Source organism: Notothenia coriiceps, unplaced genomic scaffold, assembly GCF_000735185.1.
Source record: "Notothenia coriiceps isolate Sejong01 unplaced genomic scaffold, NC01 NC01_scaffold00026225, whole genome shotgun sequence".
NCBI lineage: Eukaryota > Metazoa > Chordata > Actinopteri > Perciformes > Nototheniidae > Notothenia > Notothenia coriiceps.
The window spans coordinates 677989-697014 of record NW_011358926.1 but is presented as its reverse complement, the minus strand read 5'-3'; the positions used below and the strand labels follow the sequence as shown (position 1 = coordinate 697014).

The 19026-nt window shown below is 42.2% G+C and overlaps 1 protein-coding gene across 1 annotated transcript; it reads left to right on the top strand.

Moving 5' to 3' along the window:
* Nucleotides 1–2289: 2289 nt before the first annotated feature.
* Nucleotides 2290–19026, top strand: LOC104956664 (bifunctional 3'-phosphoadenosine 5'-phosphosulfate synthase 2-like). The gene is made up of 12 exons (XM_010784188.1): nt 2290–2477; nt 5174–5288; nt 5416–5651; nt 6321–6459; nt 6629–6747; nt 8041–8154; nt 8726–8837; nt 9461–9666; nt 9861–9996; nt 15524–15792; nt 15910–16139; nt 18178–19026. The coding sequence occupies exons 1-12, from the start codon at nt 2292–2294 to the stop codon at nt 18317–18319; spliced, it is 2004 nt and encodes a 667-aa protein (XP_010782490.1). The 5' UTR covers nt 2290–2291; the 3' UTR covers nt 18320–19026.

Sequence of the window (19026 nt, the reverse complement as noted above, 5' to 3'; positions counted from 1 at the left end):
GTAGCTGCTACATACTAAGATATCCGATTAAAGCTGAGGTTCCACAGATTATTTAGGTGTGTATATAGTATCATCACTGAGTGATCCGAACTCGCGACAGGGGAAGCAAACACAGACATCATAACACGTACCTTTACGGAGCTTTTAGGGAGATTGTCTCACCGTAGCTGTCAATCTGATCAAAAGACGTGTTCAATGGCATTAAAATGAGAAAAAACGCGGCTGAATCCGTTAATCCATAGGTTGATAATGTGTCTGTGTAATAATCTTTTTCATTTATAATCCATAATTCAATTTTTATGTAAAAATCGGAGAGGAAAAGTTAGCTGCTAATGGTAGCCAGCAGAGTTATCGCAGCTTCCGGTCTTTGCTATGCGGCAGTCTAACACACACACATTACCGAATAAGGACTATGTGGGAGTTCCCCTCGATTCCATTGACTCTGACGGTTAGAAAGAGATGTCACTTGTCAAAATCCAGCATGGCCAGAGATATGGAAAATCCACCCAAATGGCCCCAGAAGAGGTTTTTGTTGCTAAACCTCTCTTAAAAAGGTCAAATATCACTTGTTTTGCATCAATCTTGATACAGGGTACTTATTATATGTTGTACTTTGGATTCCTAAAGCTTTTAGTCAACTAACCCATCATCCAAGGTTAGTTTTCCTTTTCACTATAAGTACAAAATATTTTTGGGACGGACACTATAATTTACAGTTTTTTACCATGTTCAATCGGAATTTTCTTTAAAATAAAAAACATCTATATTGATTCTGACTTTTCTACATCCAACTCACAGGTTTATCATTACTTTGAGAAAAAATATTATTAATTTAACCCTTTTTAGAAGGGAAGATATGGTCATTTGTTCTGGGAATGTCATTTTCGAGCCTGAAATCTGAAAAACAGGCTCGGGGTTTAACAGGTTAAAGGTGGGGTAGGTAATTTTGTAGAAAGCAGCTCGAGTGTGCTAGAATTTGAAAATACACAGCCGGAAAAAATCTGCCACTTCCTTCTCCCTCCTCCAACACACGCGAACGTGCACATGACCAATGAGGGCACGAGATAAATGTGTGCACAGATGGAAGGCTGACAGGCAGGTAGTAGGCCATCCAGTTATTTTAGCCGGGCCGGCTACTACGGCTTCAACAGATTACATTTTTGTATGGATTTGTTGTCAAAGCACTTAAGATATTCAGGATGTTAAGAGCATTCCATGGAATATAACAAAAAGTGTATCTCGAGCCGGTTTCTCAAACTTACCTACCCCACCTTTAACTTACTACATTTGAGGCATATTTTTTGGCTTTTACTCCACTGCATTTTTTTTAATAAATTGATTTAGCTACTTTGCAGGTATGTATTTAGAATACAGAATATAAATCAACAAATAAATAATTATGTATATGTTAAACTACCCAGCAGTATAGCAAGTAATTTAAATAATCCCTACCTTTACCAAGTGAACATTGACATTAATGCATTGATTATAACTATAATACAAAAATGTAACATCTGAACAGCTGGAAAATTAGTACTTTTACTTTTGTACTTGAAGTATGTTTTGATGCCAATACTTTTTGTGTAGGATATCATATTTGTAGCCAATAAGTGTCACTATTGCGAATCATAAAGCAAATAACCCTGTGTGTGTAGCCATGACACATTATTAATGTATTAAATCAACTATGACTGCCCTTATTGCAGTATGTGGTCTTCAGGTAAAGCATTTGCCTCATAACATGTTTGTATCATCTACCTGTTTAACTGGAGCACAGTGTTCCATTGCAGGTTTGGGGGATTTGGCCGTCAGTTTTGATCCCTCACTTAACATCAAATCGTTTAACCGGCAAGATGGGGAACGTAATATTGTTTGAAAGACTTCGGCTGAATAACATTACGTTAGTGTGAAACTGCATAACCCGGAGAGTAACGTAAACGTTCTGCCATTTTGCCCCAATATAATAAAGCTAACGTAAATCAACGGACGTTGTAATATCCCTGCTGAAGTTACTGTTCTGCCTCGTAACCGTGTGTTTCTTGTAACCTGAACTGGGAGTGATATAAACTCGAAGAAATATGAGCAAAAACGTTCCTTGGACACAGTGTATGTGTAACTTTAGTTTACACAGTAAAAATATAAGTAAATATCCCGCCCGACATCTGTCCCAGACGGGTCGGGTTAGGGGCCCAGCCCGGTCATGTCACTGGAGACCGCCACACTAAAGAAGTATTCAGATTTCTAGGCTTCGGAGGAGGAGTAGAATAAAGCCTGGAGGCTGGTCTAGCGGAATGCTACGTGTCTTGGAAGCTGGACGTCCCTTTTTAAACCCCCCTCCGTCTTCCTCGATTACCACATTTTGGAGGTTCCAGCTCCCTCATCCAGGCCTGTCCGAAGCGGTCCGAGTCCCCGGTGTTGCAGCAGTCCTACGGCGGTGTTACTCTCGAAAAATGTCCGGCGTGAAAAAGCTTCGTACGGTGAGTAGATGTGGATATAACGTGGAGGGAGAAACAACTGTAATGCAAGCTGTCATCAGATAAACCTAGAGATTTTTGTCAAAAGTTCAGCCAAGTGTCTGTAAGCCGCCAGCCCCCGAGATTTAACACTCCTCCCGAGGAGTTGTGTGTCAAATAAATCGTATTAATACACATTAACATTTTCCTTTTTGGTGAAACTCGGTTGCACGAAAAAGCAGTATTTCTTGTCGATTACTTGTCAATTACAAGTAACCCTGCATTGCTGCTTAAAAACCCATTTTCTGCAACGCCTTGTTCGCTTTTCTGCCTCTTTACTGTAATGCACCAACTGCCAGGTGTGATGGTAACAGACTTGCTTTGACTCTGAATAGGCCGGTTGTAGCAACTTTCCCATGTCAATTTGGTCCATTCATAACGCTAGTGAGGGGGAGAAAGAGGCCACTGTGAAAAGGCAGTCTGATGCTCCACACAGGAATGCTGCTTACTTGTAGAACATTATGTGAAGTCATCTTAAAAACTATAAGAATAACATTGGCCATTAACTGTAAGCAAAAACATTTCCATGCACAAAGACCTTTGTATTTTGTCGGCAAAATCCTCAACGTGTGCACCTGATACATCCATAGTGTGCACTAGAGCAGACAAGGTGAGTCCTTTTCTTAGAGTCAGCAACTTATTTAATAGGCAAACTAGAATGTATTGGTCACAAAGCAAATGTGCTGCTTTACTATTCTTTTATTTCCAAAGAGAAATTCATGGGTTCACTCGGTTGTTGCTTCCAGCTACTTCAAAGTGAGTAATGACTGGTTGTCAATTCAACATACATATCAATTTAGATGTGTAAATGGGGGCATTCCTGTAATTTTATGGCAAAAACAATTCATATTTGAAGTGACCGACCAGTTGGTGATGAAAATGTTCACTAGTTTCCAGCAGAGACATTTACTACCACAATATCATCATGATTGATCTTTTGTGATTTCCTGAGAAGGAGGATGTTAGCTGTAGAGAGGAAAAGAGTTATGTAAGGTCTTCCGAATTAGAGTTTATTGTAAGTTCACTATAAAGGAATGCAGTGGGAAGTCCTTTTCAGTAGGTCAATTCAATCTAAAAGCAAGCAACATTTATAAAAAAAAAAAGAGAAAATGGAATTACATAAAATATGATTAGTATCTTGAAGTCAAGTAATAGTTGTGCTTAAAAGCATTTCTAAAGCAAGGATGAATACACAGTTATGAAGTGCCTTGATTTTGATGTAAGTGCACAGACAAAATATATACATCATGTTCCCATGAATGTAGGAAGGAAGAGAGGATTAGGAGCAGTCTGCTTGCAGTGGGAATCTGAGGTGGACTGAGAGAAGGTTTCTCCCTTTTGTGGAAGAACAGTCCTGTTTGTCTGTAGGCAATGTGTCCTTTGGGGGAAATGAGGCCCATCATAAAAGCATTTTAAGTACCTTTGTACTACCTATTAACTGTTAGTGGGAGCAGTGGGTTACTTTCAAATGGTGCTCCTCAAGAAACGTAATCACAAATAATGACAGTACTATACTTTTACATCCCATCGCACTATGGATTTAAAAACTTTTCTTTCCCATTTTTTAAAAACTTTTCTTTACGTTTTTGGTACAGATTTGATAGATTAATAAACCCAGCAAATGCAATGATTCCCTCCATTAGAAAGACAAACATAATATATATTATATCTGTGTCGCTCTTATTAAAACACAAAACGTTCTGTGTGATCAAGTCAAGGTCATTGATTTATAGGTCCATGACCATGTGTAATAAAGGGCCCCTTAAACACAGATTATAAATTGGAGACTGAAACCCTCTGAGGGCAAATAGCCTGCATGTCAAGATAACTACACTTAGTGGAAAGCATGGGGGAGAGTCGTTTTTGAGAGGCGAAAGAAGATAGATTTGAAAAGTGAAGCCATGGCATGGATGCAGGTATGAGGGGAAGGTGGGTGCGGACAGAGGGCGAATGTGTGGGCACGAGCACTGCCACATCATCGCTGGGCTGCAGGCAGCACACTGGACATATTGTCCAGTCAGTCCTCCCATCATGCCTCACTCCACTACCCCTCCCTTTGAGAAGTCAATACAGCCATTTATCCACCCAGTCTCTTTGGACAGAGCATGTAAAACAAGTCTGGCTCTGATTATCACTAAAGTGCCACGTTGTGCCATAAGACAAATCTCATGTCAAACATAATTATGGCTAGATCTAGGGCTGGGCAAATTGGGCAATATATTGATTAAATAGCTAAATCGTAATATGAGACAACATTTTCTTTTTTTTGTGACCAACTTTTTAGTGTTGTTTTTTTTGTTTGCCCTCACAAAAGGGACTTATACAGATACAAATTATATAAACAATATAGACTAAATCGTAATATGAGACAACATTTTCTCTAAAATGTTATAAAAGTGTCATGTTTTCCTTGTTTCTAAGGCTTCAGGTTTTGTCATGTTCTGATTTCGCGACTGTTATAGATCTTCTGTTATATTGTGATAATACCTTTCATTCATATCGCCCATACCTACTTACTTGACAACATTTTTGGATTGGCATACAGATGTTTAAATCAGATGGATTATTACAACTAGTAAAGTTCTATTTAGCTTTTTTCTACCTCAAGCTGTCCCCCACTTTAGTTTGTCTTTATCTGAGCGTGTTTTCTTCTGTTTTAGGATCTCAACAGGTCGACCAATGTGGTGTACCAGGCCCACCATGTCAGCCGCACCAAGAGAGGGCAGGTGGTGGGCACCAGGGGGGGCTTCAGAGGCTGCACCATCTGGCTCACCGGTAAATCTCTACCGTCTCCACCTATTGGTCATTTGCTCACAATGTGGTTCCATAAAGGTTAATCTGATATGGACTGTTAAAAAACAATGCGCTCATGTTTGCTTGTCTTGTCACATTTTCTGTTTAGGTTTATCGGGTGCTGGAAAGACTACTATCAGTTTTGCCCTGGAAGAATTCCTCGTGTCCCACGCTATTCCGTGCTACTCACTGGACGGAGACAACATCCGCCAAGGGCTGAACAAGAACCTGGGCTTCTCTTCCGTAGACCGCGAGGAGAACATCCGGCGTATTGCTGAGGTGGCCAAACTGTTTGCTGACGCCGGGATGGTGTGCGTCACCAGCTTCATCTCTCCTTTCAGCAAGGTCAGGAAACATTAAGAGCCCAAAGTCAAGTGCTGCTAATGTTGAATTAAAACTGTGACTAACATTGTTTGCCAACCACCTTTTTTTGATCACATTGATTATAAACTAGCAATATGTCTGACCAATTAATACTCAACTGTAGTAGATTAAGCAATAAAAACGTTCCCTTAATCTGTTTTTCAATGACGATAAGAGAAGATGAAATATGATATATCAGGATTACGTTTCAATAGGAATAGGGATAGGGACAATTAACTCATTAGGGCTTTGGAGACATAAAACACAAGTTAATGTGTTCATTATAATCTGATATCTAAAGGAGACTTATATTTCAACAGCTTTCATTGACTAAAAAATACTCTTTTACAATCTCCTATAGTACAATTTTCTTTTGACTTAAATAAGAAGAATTGCCCAGATTTTCAGTCAACTAAAACTTGATGAAAAAACAGGATGAGGTCACTAAATAGAAACAGGAATAGGACTAAATTAAAATGGCTGTCAAATAACACTATACTGATGCATATCTGTTATATTTAAATAGTTCAAAAGATCTGTTGAAAGGTTTTTAAACAGAAAGATTTGTCCATATAATATCAGCCGTGTAGAATACGTAATTCCACTTTAAACCACATTCTAATGAAACATATCTACTATTTTCCTCCACAGGATCGGGAAGAGGCGAGGAAGATCCATGCAGGTGTAGGGCTGCCATTTTTTGAGGTGTTTATCAACGCTTCTCTTGAGCTGTGTGAGAGCAGGGATGTAAAAGGACTTTACAAGAAGGCTCGCGCCGGAGAGATCAAAGGTCTGTGCAACAATGCTCACCTCAGGAAACCTCCTGCCAATTCTTACCGCCACTTGAACAATGATTCAAGCATTGCCAAGCCCTTGTTCACACTGAAATAGAAATGTAATATGAAGGCTGATGGGATTTCAATGACATTTCTTTTCATGGCTTCACATTTTTTTGTCAGGTTTCACTGGGATTGACGCAGATTATGAGCGTCCTGAGGCGCCGGATCTTGTGCTGAAAACCGGAGAGCTCACAGTGAACGAGTGCCTGCATCAGGTGCTGGAGCTGCTCAGGGAGCAGGTGGGTGTGGCATCCTCATTGTCAGTTTACATTTCTGTATGACATTTTCCCTGGGACAGGACAAATATTATATTTAAACCCCACAGGTTTTAGCTGAGGGATGTGACAAAGAGACATCTGTTCAAGTGACCTTAATGTAAAATACATAAGGGCCGTCAGTACACAGATTATATAGCCTATCCTTGTTTAAATAAGTGTCCATTGTCCCAAACTGGTTTAATGTAATCAGGGATGGGCTATATTATCAGGCTTTCACAAACAATGATTTTAGACATTTAGAAAAGACTTGAAAAGGCAGGGCTTTTAACAACCATTGGAGTTGTTTGGTTGCCAACAGCAGATTAAGCATTAATCCCAGAGAAAACAATAATTACCGCTAATCAACTGAAAGAATTTAACCACAGCTTACTTAAGGAATACAAACATATGATATCAGAATAAACATTTAAAAGATTATTATCTTATTTGAAATGTGCTTTGGATTACTAGAAAGGTGCCTTCTGTATATTAAAAGATGTTCACCATTACAACTTTTACAGATGAGAATAAGTAACATTTTAATTTTAATTTTGCACTCAGTGAGTGACTTTTTGCCATGCCCCGACATGCAACACTGCTTCTGCTGCCGAGAGCAAAGCTATGCTGAAAGAAAAGTCGTATATGCTAAGGCAGAGGTGACTTACATTTAAATAAAAACATGCTGCAAAACCAGTTGGGGAAATATTTTCTGAAAATGGCCTCGTGTTCACTATGGCTGAGAAGACTATTATACCCTGGATCAGAATACAAGCATGCACACATACATGCATATGTGTTTCATAATGAGTTCCCAAGAAAATGTTCATTGATACACAAGTTCTGTGTGATTTGCATAACCACCGGCATTCCTTTGAAAGATGGCAGTAGAACAATGTTGGATATGCAATATGAATGATCAGGCAACTGGTAATATTCTTGCATTCCCAAGAGTATTACCCTTTTTGATCTCCTTACATGCAATGCCAATAATTAGTTTGGCACCAGTATGGGACACCAATGGCCAGTTGTGGCACATTTTTTGAATAAATATCAAACACATTGTCTTTTTCAAATGCACAACATTCTTTACTTCCAACTTCTCTTCACTTGGTCTTCACTATGGGAATGGGTCGATTTGTATTACTATGAAACGTTTTGTATTACTATGAAATACTTCATTACATTAATCAGATTCAAATTAAATGAGTTGCAGTCTTACATTACCCACAGTATCTCATTCTGATGTTAATAATATGTGTGTGTCCTTGTATACAGAACATTGTACCAGGCGAGATCATGGAGGAGGTGAATGAACTCTTTGTTAAAGAGAACAAACTGAATCTTGCTGTGGCTGACGCGAACACGCTTCCTACCATCAGCATCACCAAGGTAACGCACTGCTCCAGTATACAGGATTCTTCTAATAATACTGCAAATGGACAAGGAGGGCAATACTGGACATGGCAGTAGTCTGGTCTAACTTCTCTGGGTACTAATGAAAACATAAAAGCCTAGCAGGCATGCAGCAGCGTGGAAATAATGATAATTGAATCAGAGCAGCACTTCAACCTTGACAACATATAAATTAACCTTCTTTTTAATTGTATATTCTCTGTGGGGGGATCAAATGGTTAATTTCCACTTTTCTATTTGTGTATTTGAAATAAGAACGAAACATATTATTATTTATCCATAAGCTGTGTATGTCGCTTAAGACCATCTTGTTATGGTTTAGTGAGAAATTAATATATTGACCATAAATATGTCAGCAGAGCAATACGGCTGTTTAATGCTGTTTTAATACCCTATGTCGTCCAGTATTAAAACCACCACATTTTCTTGATGCTTTTATTCCTGGTGTAATTACTGATTTGATGGTACTCCACCATCGGGGCAGTTAAATCCAGGCGTTAAACGTCTATAATGCTGAATCTATTGGGTGTTTATTCTTTGTCCACAGCTGGATCTACAGTGGGTGCAGGTCTTGTCAGAAGGCTGGGCCAGCCCGCTGAAGGGCTTCATGAGAGAGAGAGAGTTCCTGCAGGTCTTACACTTCGGCAACCTGCTGGATGGTGAAAGACGAGAGGACACATATTTACTCTTCTTATAATCGCCAGGACACACACACACCAGTTTCAACCTGGCTATTATCGTTATGCAAAAAAACTAATGCGATGAATTTTTGAACAGAAAAAAGTTGCACCCTATTTTTAAACCAAGCTACTCAGTCACACCCATACAAACAATTGATATGTACCTAGAGAGAAAAACGTTTACCACAGAAACAGAAAAAATAACAAAAAGCTGGCTGGACAACACAGAGCCATTATATAGAGGCTTTTTTTTTACATTTCAGTTAACTATCATCTATCCCCCATGCTTTTAAACATACTTTTTCTTTCACTTGTCTATTTCAACAGTTGTCTTTACTTTTTGCAACTATTTAAAGTGCTTTATAATTAATTTTCGGCCACAGTTTAAAAAAAAATGTGGCTGCTACCTAATTTTAATGTCCTCTCACTTGCAGCATGTGGTGTCCAAGTGTATTTGACTCAATATAGGGGTATATTTGTTCTAATTAAAGTGTATTTACTAGTCCTGGTCCGGGATAGCAGTAAATTGCTTAAATATTAGTTCTGGCACAATATTTTCTTTTGTGTACCGCTTAAGTTAACCGTATCGTCATTTGTCTAAGGTGGGGCCATCAACTTGTCAGTGCCCATTGTGCTGCCTGTTACCTCGGAGATTAAGCAGCAGCTGGACGGCTGTGCGGCGGTCGCTCTGGAGTACCAGGGTTCACGCGTCGCTATTCTCAGGAACCCCGAGTTCTACCCACACTGCAAGGAGGAACGCTGCGCCAGGCAGTGGGGCACCACCTGTCCACAGCACCCTCACATTAAGGTGATAAGGCTTTCATCAAATGTCTTCAACACGTAGTTATAAACGATATACCTTCCACATTATCGATCTGCAAACTCACTTTGTTTGCCTGGGATATAGAGTGATAATATTTAAATGTGTGATTTTTGGAAAGTAAATCATAATTATAGTATTCTATTATGCTATTCTAATTCTCCTTTTATCACCTTGTGCAGATGATTTTGGAGGGAGGTGATTGGCTGGTAGGCGGTGACCTGGAAGTGCTGGAGCGAATCAAATGGAACGATGGGCTCGACCAGTACCGCCTTACTCCACAGGAGCTGAAGCAGAAGTTTAAAGACATGAAAGCAGGTTAGAAATGACTTAATCACAGACCTACAGCGACTACAAGAGAAAGCAAAAGGGCTTACAATGTGTGGCAAGTAGCTACCAAGGTGACACTTAAGATCAATACCATTACAGAAACAAAATATCCTTCGCAGCTGGGGAAAAACACAAATAAACATACAAATGAAAGCAATGTATTTAGCAGTGCACCATTTGTCTTTCAGAAGAACCTGAAAAAGGACCAGATGCAAAAAGTAAAATGGTAATTTTTTAGCTGCATGATGATTTTTGTGATCTGTGTGCAGTGATCAATGGAGACGTATAGTTTCTTTGAAAAGTAAAGAACAATGAAAAAGAACTGTCTCTTGCTCACTAAGATTTGAATACTATGTTCAAAGTCTTGTCACTTATTCATCTGCAGCACAACAGGATATGGGTCTTCTGTTTCAATGCTTTGCTGCTCTTTGGTTCAAGTGGCAGTTTTGTTACTGGTGCTAGCATGTTGTTGTGATGTGCACAATTTGGCTGACACTGTTTTATATGTTCTTAATGTCAACAAACCCAATGAACAGGAAAAACCTTTCCGAGCTCGTAATTGTTATTCTGGAACTTAATGACATTGAAAGAATAAGCTAGGCTTTGCTACATTTAAACAGTTACTTACACTTACTTAATACAAACCACCTTAAAAAAGATACATTCATTGTTGGTTTTAGTCTTTTTTGTGGGATTTGTTGACAATAAGATAAATATAGAATATAAACACCCTTTTATCACAAACCACAAGCAATTTAAGCAATTACACTGTTTTTCATACATTTATTATAGGTCTCAGATATATAGAAAACATGTCTCTGAAGTGTTTGGCTCCAAATACCAAACAGATCATTCTAGCATCCCATAATCCCCTCTGTTTCAGCCCTGTTTCAAAAGTGCTGATTCTCTGTCTGTTACTTTAGATGAAAATAAGGAGCCCCTCCCCACGCCCCGCTCTGAGAGATATTTGNATAAACAAACACAAATAGCGTTGTGCGTTCCCATTTTCACTCTCGTCCACCGAAAACATGTCTCGTGCGGTACTGGAGCTATCAGGCCATTGAATGTTGCGCTGGTGGAAGACATTCTCTGCTGCCTTCTTAAAGCGTTTACGTCCCTCCACTTCCGTTTTCGCTTCTCATGCTCTGATTCGCTAGCTGAACAGCCAATCAAAGTGATTTATTTGGCCCCGACTGCCCCGACCGTCCGCATGGCCGCGGTGCGTCCGCCCATGAAAGGCCAGATAAGGCGTGTCACGGCCGACGTGGGCGGGACACACCAAATTGAGTTTGGGCGACAGGGCACGCCTTCATCGTCCGAATAATGTACTCAGCGCAAGTTCAATCAGGGAAGACAAACATTATCGGGTGCCACACGTTATCTTCAATAAGTGATCAGGGGCATCACGCCCCGGCTAGCCAATCATCGCACCTGCTAACCCTTTAAATCTGCTCTCCTCCTCTCCGTCAGTTGTCATGTTCAGGTGTCAACGCACAACCCTCCCTCCACCCCTTCGCCTCCTGTTCTCCTAATACAAGCGCAAGCTGAAACCTTCCCCTTCAGATCGGGAGCCGAACTACCTATCACCCACCACCACAGTGTCGTAGACCCCCCGGGTGTCATCAGAGCGCGTTCTTCCCTCCTAATGATCATCCTGCAAACCCGGGGCCTAATCGCCGAAGACATCATTACAGTTACTTTGTTGTAGATACGTCAATCACTATTCCTCCGCATGTCATGGGTCCCGGATAATAAAACATGTATTTTATACATCACGTCTCTCCTGATTGAAACACGAAAACGGCCAATCGGCTTGGTGTGTCCGGGCTTAAGTGTTGTCCAGCTCGGAGGCGCGCGCGATATTGGCTTTTTTTTTTTATATCAAAATGTGATTGTAGTTCGTTTTCAACCGTACCAACGGTACTTAGAAGACGTCATTTGTGTTCTGAATAACGTTTTGTTCATGAGTTATTAATCCGTGAAATCAGAATCTCCCAATATCGTTCCAACTTTACTTGAAACTAAGGCCCAGAAGACCGTCTCATTTCGTAGACCGCTCGGTTTGCTGTTCCTTCACTTTATTTTTATATACATTTATTTTGGACGAAAACTTAGCGTGAGAAAAGGCAAGTTTGGCGTGAGTGCGTGAGATATGGGTTAATTGCGTGACTCACGCTCAATGCGTGAGTGTTGGCAGCCCTGTTAGCTACCTAGTTAGCCTTTAGCATGACTGGTTTATAGCCCTCCTGTTTTTAACTGGATTTACATTAGGCTAGGCTAGTGGTAGCTTTAACTCAAACATAATGCTAGGTATTTGTTGCTTCTATAAATAATGTTTAGTCAGATTATAATTTATGATGTTCAAATGAGATGGAAATACCCTGGATCCTTTTCACTTCATGAATGACTCAGATATGAATCCTGATGAATACTTTTGGACTTTAGAAACGAGGACATGAATCTCTGGTGTTCTCTCTACATATACATCTCTTTATTGCACACAGTTAGTTCTCATTCATAAATTACACCAATAAATAGGTTTGAAGCTTCAGAGAAAATAAACAATAATCACGTTCAGACCTGAAGAGAGTTAGCAATAACCTGTTTATATATAAAATCACATTATTGTACTGTAAATACAAACTGTTATAACACAACAGTGCTGCTGTCACTGGGGGGGCACAGAGACACTGAGAGCTTATTGAGTTATAGTTATTAAAGGTGAGGTAGGTAATTTTGGAGAAACCAGCTCGAGTGCGCTAGAATTAGAAAATACGCAGCCGGAAAAATCGGCCCCTTCCTCACAGAGCCCCTCCTCCAACACACACGAACGCTCACATGACCAATGAGGGCACGAGATAAGTTTGTGCACAGATGGAAGGCTGACAGGCAGGTAGGCCATCCAGTTACTTTAGCCGGGCCGGCTCGGATGATTGGTCGTACTTTTTACAGTACTACGGCTTCCACAGATGACATTTCTTATGGATTTATTATCAAAGCACTTCATATATTCATTGCTTTCGGGATATTAAGAGCATTCCATGGAATATAACAAAAAGTCTCCAAAAACATCTCCAGCCGGTTTCTCAAACTTACCTACCCCACCTTTAAGGCTTTAATCTGTTTAGTACTTTATCTGTGCAGCTCTTAAACGAGAAACTGTATGAACTACAGAGGGAGAGGTGCATCGTGGGTAATGTAGGCACCAGGTTCTCAGGGAGGCACAACATGAATACAGCCCATAATATCAACACCAGGTGGATCATGGGAGCATTTTCTCTTAGACAGCAGTGTTTTCAGCCTTTGTTGATCCTGGTACAGAACTGGGAGATGAGTTGAAGGTCGTTGGGACACGAGCATCACAGAGACCCCCCTCTCTGTTTCCTTCTCTCTCTAACCCCCACTCACACCAGGATCATCTTCTGGGTCAGAGGTCTGTCCAGGACCCGGTTCAGAGTCGTTTAGATGTATCCATGGCTGTTGGCCTTGTGATCAGAACCCCCACAGCACCTGAGGAGGACTGTGGGTATTTGTCTTTTGGGATCCGCCCACAGATCCCAGAGTGGTTCTGCCCCCCCCCCCAACCTGATGGGGTTATGTGTTGCTCTGAATAGGTGCTGATATATAGCTTTGAGGGGGTTTTAAAGACAGTCCTTTAACCCCCCAGCTCTAAATAACCTCAGTGTTCAGTTTCTTCTTCTCTGGTTCGGCTACGTTCAGGAAGCTGATCTGACCTTGCGGGGGAGTACTATGGGACACACTCTCCGTCCAGCACTTGCGGGTGTCCCCCGAAGGTCATCCAGTCACCTTAAGGGGGAGACAATGGGGACAGACATCCTCGTCCAGTCACTTACTGGGGGGAGTAACAAATGGGGACAGCACATCTCGTCTAGTACTTCGGGGGAGTAACTATGGGGACACACAGACATCTCGGTCCAGCTCACCTTGCGGGGGGAGTTACAATGGGGGACCAGACAATTCCGTCCAGTCACTTGCGTGGGTGTCGAAAAGTCATCCAGTCACTTCGGGGGAGTAGCCCAGATTGGGGACACACAGGACATCTCGTCCCGTTCACTGCGCGGTCACTGCGGGGGAGTTACTTGGGGACACCAAGAACATCTCGTCCAGTTTCACTACGGGGGTACAATGGGGGATACACAGACATCCTCCCAGTTCACTACGGGGGAGGTAATATGACACACAAACATCTCCGTCCAGTCACTTTACGGGGAGTACATATGGGGACAGACATCTCCAAGTTCACTACGGGGAGTAAATATTGGACACACAGACACTCCGTCCAGCATTGCCGGGGAGTTCAATTGCTACCACAGAAATCGTCCCCCAGTACTTGCGTGGAGGGTACTTATTGGACACACGAGACATCTCGGTGCAGTCACTTACGGGGGGACAGGGGGAGTCCAGAGGCACGTCCTTGCCCCCCGAGACACTCCCCTGCTATTGCCCCAGAGGAACCAGACGGACGGCGTACCGGACCACCAAAGAGCCCGGAGCGAGCACTCAGTCTGGACCCGCTGACGTGACACCCAAAAAAAGCACACTCGATTGCCACGGAGGGGCGGCCTGCCGCACTTGGCCAAGGAACGCATGAGGGCGGCCCGAGTCACCTCCGACGTGCTCTGGGGTCCTACTGAACGCGGGCCGCCGGGACGGAGGTGCTCCCGGCCGACGAACCTGGCTCGTCCTGCCCAAGGGGACACGAGACGTCCCGGTCCCCAAGTCGCCCCGTGGACGGTCTGGCACTGTCCCTGGTCTCCTTGGGTGTCAGTAAGCTCTGGTCTCCTTGGGTCTCTGGTCTCAGTATGTTGGTGTCCTTGGTTCAAGGACTGCTGCTCCAGAAGTCCCACTGCAGTCACCTTGCGTCGCACGTGGGGGGGAAGGAGAGCTCTCAGGTCGACTCGCAGACTAGCCGACCACCACTCGGACCGGCGGCACTACGACTGCGGCCGGGAGGAACGACGTCCCCAATTGACCGTCCCCCCCCCCCTTGTCGTCCCCCCGCCCCTGGAGTCCCCCCTGTTCGTCCCCCTTGTGTCCCCCTTGTTGTCCCCCCCCTNGGGGGGGGGTTACCTTGGTTGGTTATTGGCTAATGGTTACACAAGCCAAAAAATCGTTATGACATCATAAAGTGGCCAAAATCTGATCAGGTCATTTTCAGACAGGTTTTTATTTAAATGGATCAGGACAAAAAGAGAGCAAATCTTTTTTCCTGAAACTTTCAGAATCTCTTTACACAGAGGGGACACATGTTGATGTATAAAAGACAGGAAAAGTGGATTTTGCATAATAGTTGACCTTAAATGCTAAATGAGTTGTGAGTATTATGGGCATGTTTTGTGTGAAAAGTATTCAAATGCACAAGAAGCTCCACATATTCCAAGCTGCACCAATCATCGGCTCGACGGCTCCACTGTACCACAACAATGCTGCTATTACAACAAATACTGCTCTTTCAACTTAGTTTTGTCCCCCTCCTCCACATTGTCCTCCTTAGATGCGGTATTTGCATTCCAGCTGCGTAACCCGGTGCACAACGGCCACGCGCTGCTGATGCAGGACACCAAGCGCCGTCTGCTGGAGCGCGGCTACAAGAACCCGGTGCTGCTGCTGCACCCGCTGGGAGGCTGGACCAAAGACGACGACGTGCCTCTGGCCTGGAGGATGAAGCAGCACTCTGCTGTGCTGGAGGAGGGCGTCCTCGACCCCTCCAGCACCATAGTCGCCATCTTCCCCTCACCTATGATGTACGCTGGACCCACAGAGGTGAGGAGCGCTGGCTTATTCTTTAGCCAGAGGTTACCATCGGTCACTCTCTACAGTTCCACCATATATTTACGTGTGATTAAATATTAACCTGATTGTTATTTATTCCGTAATCAGGTTCAGTGGCACTGTAGAGCCAGAATGGTCGCCGGGGCAAACTTCTATATCGTTGGCCGGGACCCAGCTGGCATGCCTCACCCGGAGACTAAGCAGGACCTGTATGACCCCACCCACGGAAGCAAGGTCCTCACCATGGCGCCGGGCCTAACCTCCGTGGAGATCATCCCCTTCAGGGTCGCCGCCTACAACAAGACAAAGCAGGCGATGGACTTTTACGACAAAGAGAGGTACGTGAAGAAGAAATCTGCAGTTGTTTCATTTTTTGGTCCACGTTTTTTTTTTTTTTCAAAATTTACTGACATGGTTGTCCCGGTTTGAACCCAAGTGCAAAACAAACCGGAGCAAATGTGCAGTAAATCCTTATTAACTGCATTTTTGTGACTTTCTGTGAAATTCTGAATCAGTTTTACAAGATATCCTCTTGCACACATGTGTAGGCCCAAATCTCTAAAGCAAAAACATTATATATTTTTGAAATAAAACCATGAATCCTTATATTGTCCTCTGCACTGTAATATGTACAGTGCATCCGGAAAGTATTCATACCCCTTAACTTTTTTCACATGTTGTTATGTTACGGCCTTATTTCTAAATGGATTGAATTCATTTTTGTTCTCAATGTCCCACACACAATACACCATAATGACAAAGTGAAAACGTTTTTAAAGAATTTTTTGCAAACGTGTTAAAAATAATTAAATGAAATATCACATGTACATAAGTATTCACACCCTTTGCTTTGAAACTGAAAATTGAGCTCAAGTGCATCCCGTTTCCACTGATCATCCTTGAAATGTTTCTATAACTTGATTGGAGTCCACCTGTGTTAAATTAAATTGATTGGACATAACTTAGAAATTAACACACCTGTATATATGAGGTTACACAGTTGACAGTGCATATCAGAGCACAAACCAAGTCATGAGGTCCAAGGAATTGTCTGTAGACCTCAGAGACAGGATTGTATCAAGGCACAGATCTGGGGAAGGGTACAGAAAAATGTCTGCAGCATTGAAGGTCCCAACGAGCACAGTAGTCTCCATTATTTGCAAATGGAAGATGTTTGAAACCACTAGGGCTCTTCCTAGAGCTGGCTGCCCAAACCAAACTGAACATCGGGGGAGAAGGGCCTTAGTCAGAGAGGTGACCAAGAATCTGATGATCACTCTGACAGAGCTCCAGTGTTCCTCTGTGGAGATGGGGAGAACCTTCCAGAAGGCAACCATCTATGCAGAACTCCACCGCCATCAGGCCTTTATGGTAGAGTGGCCAGAAGGAAGCCCTCATGGAGCACCTAGAGTACTCTCAGACCATGAGAAACCAATTTGTCTGGTTTGATGAAACCAAAATGGATCTCTTTGGTCTGAATGCCAAGCATCATGTCTGGAGGAACTAGGCACGCTCATCACCTGGCCAACACCATCCCTACAGTGAAGGCATGGTGGTGGCAGCATCATGATGTGGGGATGTTTTTCAGCGGCAGGAACTTGGAGACTAGTCAGGATCAAGGGATAGATGAATGCAGCAATGTACAGAGATATCCTTGATGAAAATCTGCTCCAGAGCGCTCTGGACCTCAGATCAGGCCAAGGTTTGCCCTTCAACAGGACAATGACCCTAAGCACACAGCCAATATAACAAAGGAGTAGTTTCAGGACAAGTCTGTGAATATCACAGTGGCCCACCCAGAGCCCAGAGCCCAGACTTTACCCCGATTGAACATCTCTGGAGAGATCTGAAAGTGGCTGTGCACCGACGCTCCCCATCCAACCTGTTGGAGCTTGAGACGATCTGCAAAGAAGAATGGGAGAAACTGCCCAAAGAAAGGTGTGCCAAGCTTGTAGCATCATACTCAAGAAGAGACTTGAGGCTGTAATTGCTGCCAAAGGGGCTTCAACTAAATATTGAGTAGGGTTTGAATACCTGTGTTTATGTGATATGATATTTGAGTGTTTTATTTTTAATTAATTTACAAAAAATATTTTAAAAATGTTCCCACTTGGTCATTATGGGGTATTGTGTCTCGAATGTTGAGGAAAAAAATGAATTTAATTCATTTTGAAATATGGCCGTAACATAACAAAATGTGGAAAAAGTGAAGAGACTTTCCGGATGCACTGTATTTATTATAAATTCTATCTAATTTCTTAGGCCCACTCTTTTGTATTTCAGTGTGTTTTATGTAGGTCCCTATGGTATCATTCTACTAACTTGTCCTGCCCACTCTCTCTTTAACTACTCTTTCTTCAATGCTCACTTTCTCAGACATGCTGACTTTGAGTTCATCTCTGGCACCAAGATGAGGAACATGGCTCGCAGCGGAGACAACCCTCCCAATGGGTTCATGGCCCCCAAGGCCTGGAAGGTGCTGGTCGAGTACTACACCTCTCTGCAGAAGGACAAGTAATCAACCCAGTGACAGCAGCACTGCATCACTTCTCAAAGGGGGTTATATATACAGTCTACCCTCCAGTGGTGTTCTAGATTATTTTATACAAAAATACTCATTTTAAATTGCTACAAATAATGAGTTATTCTGGCTGGGGGTGGGTGTTTCGAACAGGTCTTCACCAAATCAAAAGGTTTTGTATTATGCAGTTAGATTTTTACATTCCTTTAAAACTATGTGATTTTTGAATCCATTGTATGTTTATATCCATATTAACTTAAGCTATATATTTTAATAAATTAAAGGTAACTTGAGATTCTTTTTGTAATTTAGGAACACATTCCGGGTCAGGGAAATCATTATCATATGAATTGAGGGATGCTTGTCTGTCCAGTTCTTTGTATGACCTGAATGAAAGATAGTTGCAGTATATTACTACCTACAGTGCCTATTTGTGTTACATGTATGGATGTTGATTAATTCAACATGTTAATGTTTCATACCATTGTGAAATACATCAGAGATGTTTGTATAATGTGAAACTGCCTTTCTCAAATGTCAACATTATAAAACAGAAACTGTTGCTGATGTTTGCCTGAAGTGTCTGAAATGTCTCTGAGATTTGAGTGATTTTATAAAGTGGGCATGTGAATTCATGTAATAAATACTTTTAGGAAGACAAATGCAGTAATAAAGAAATCTGTTAGTCATTATGAATCATTGGT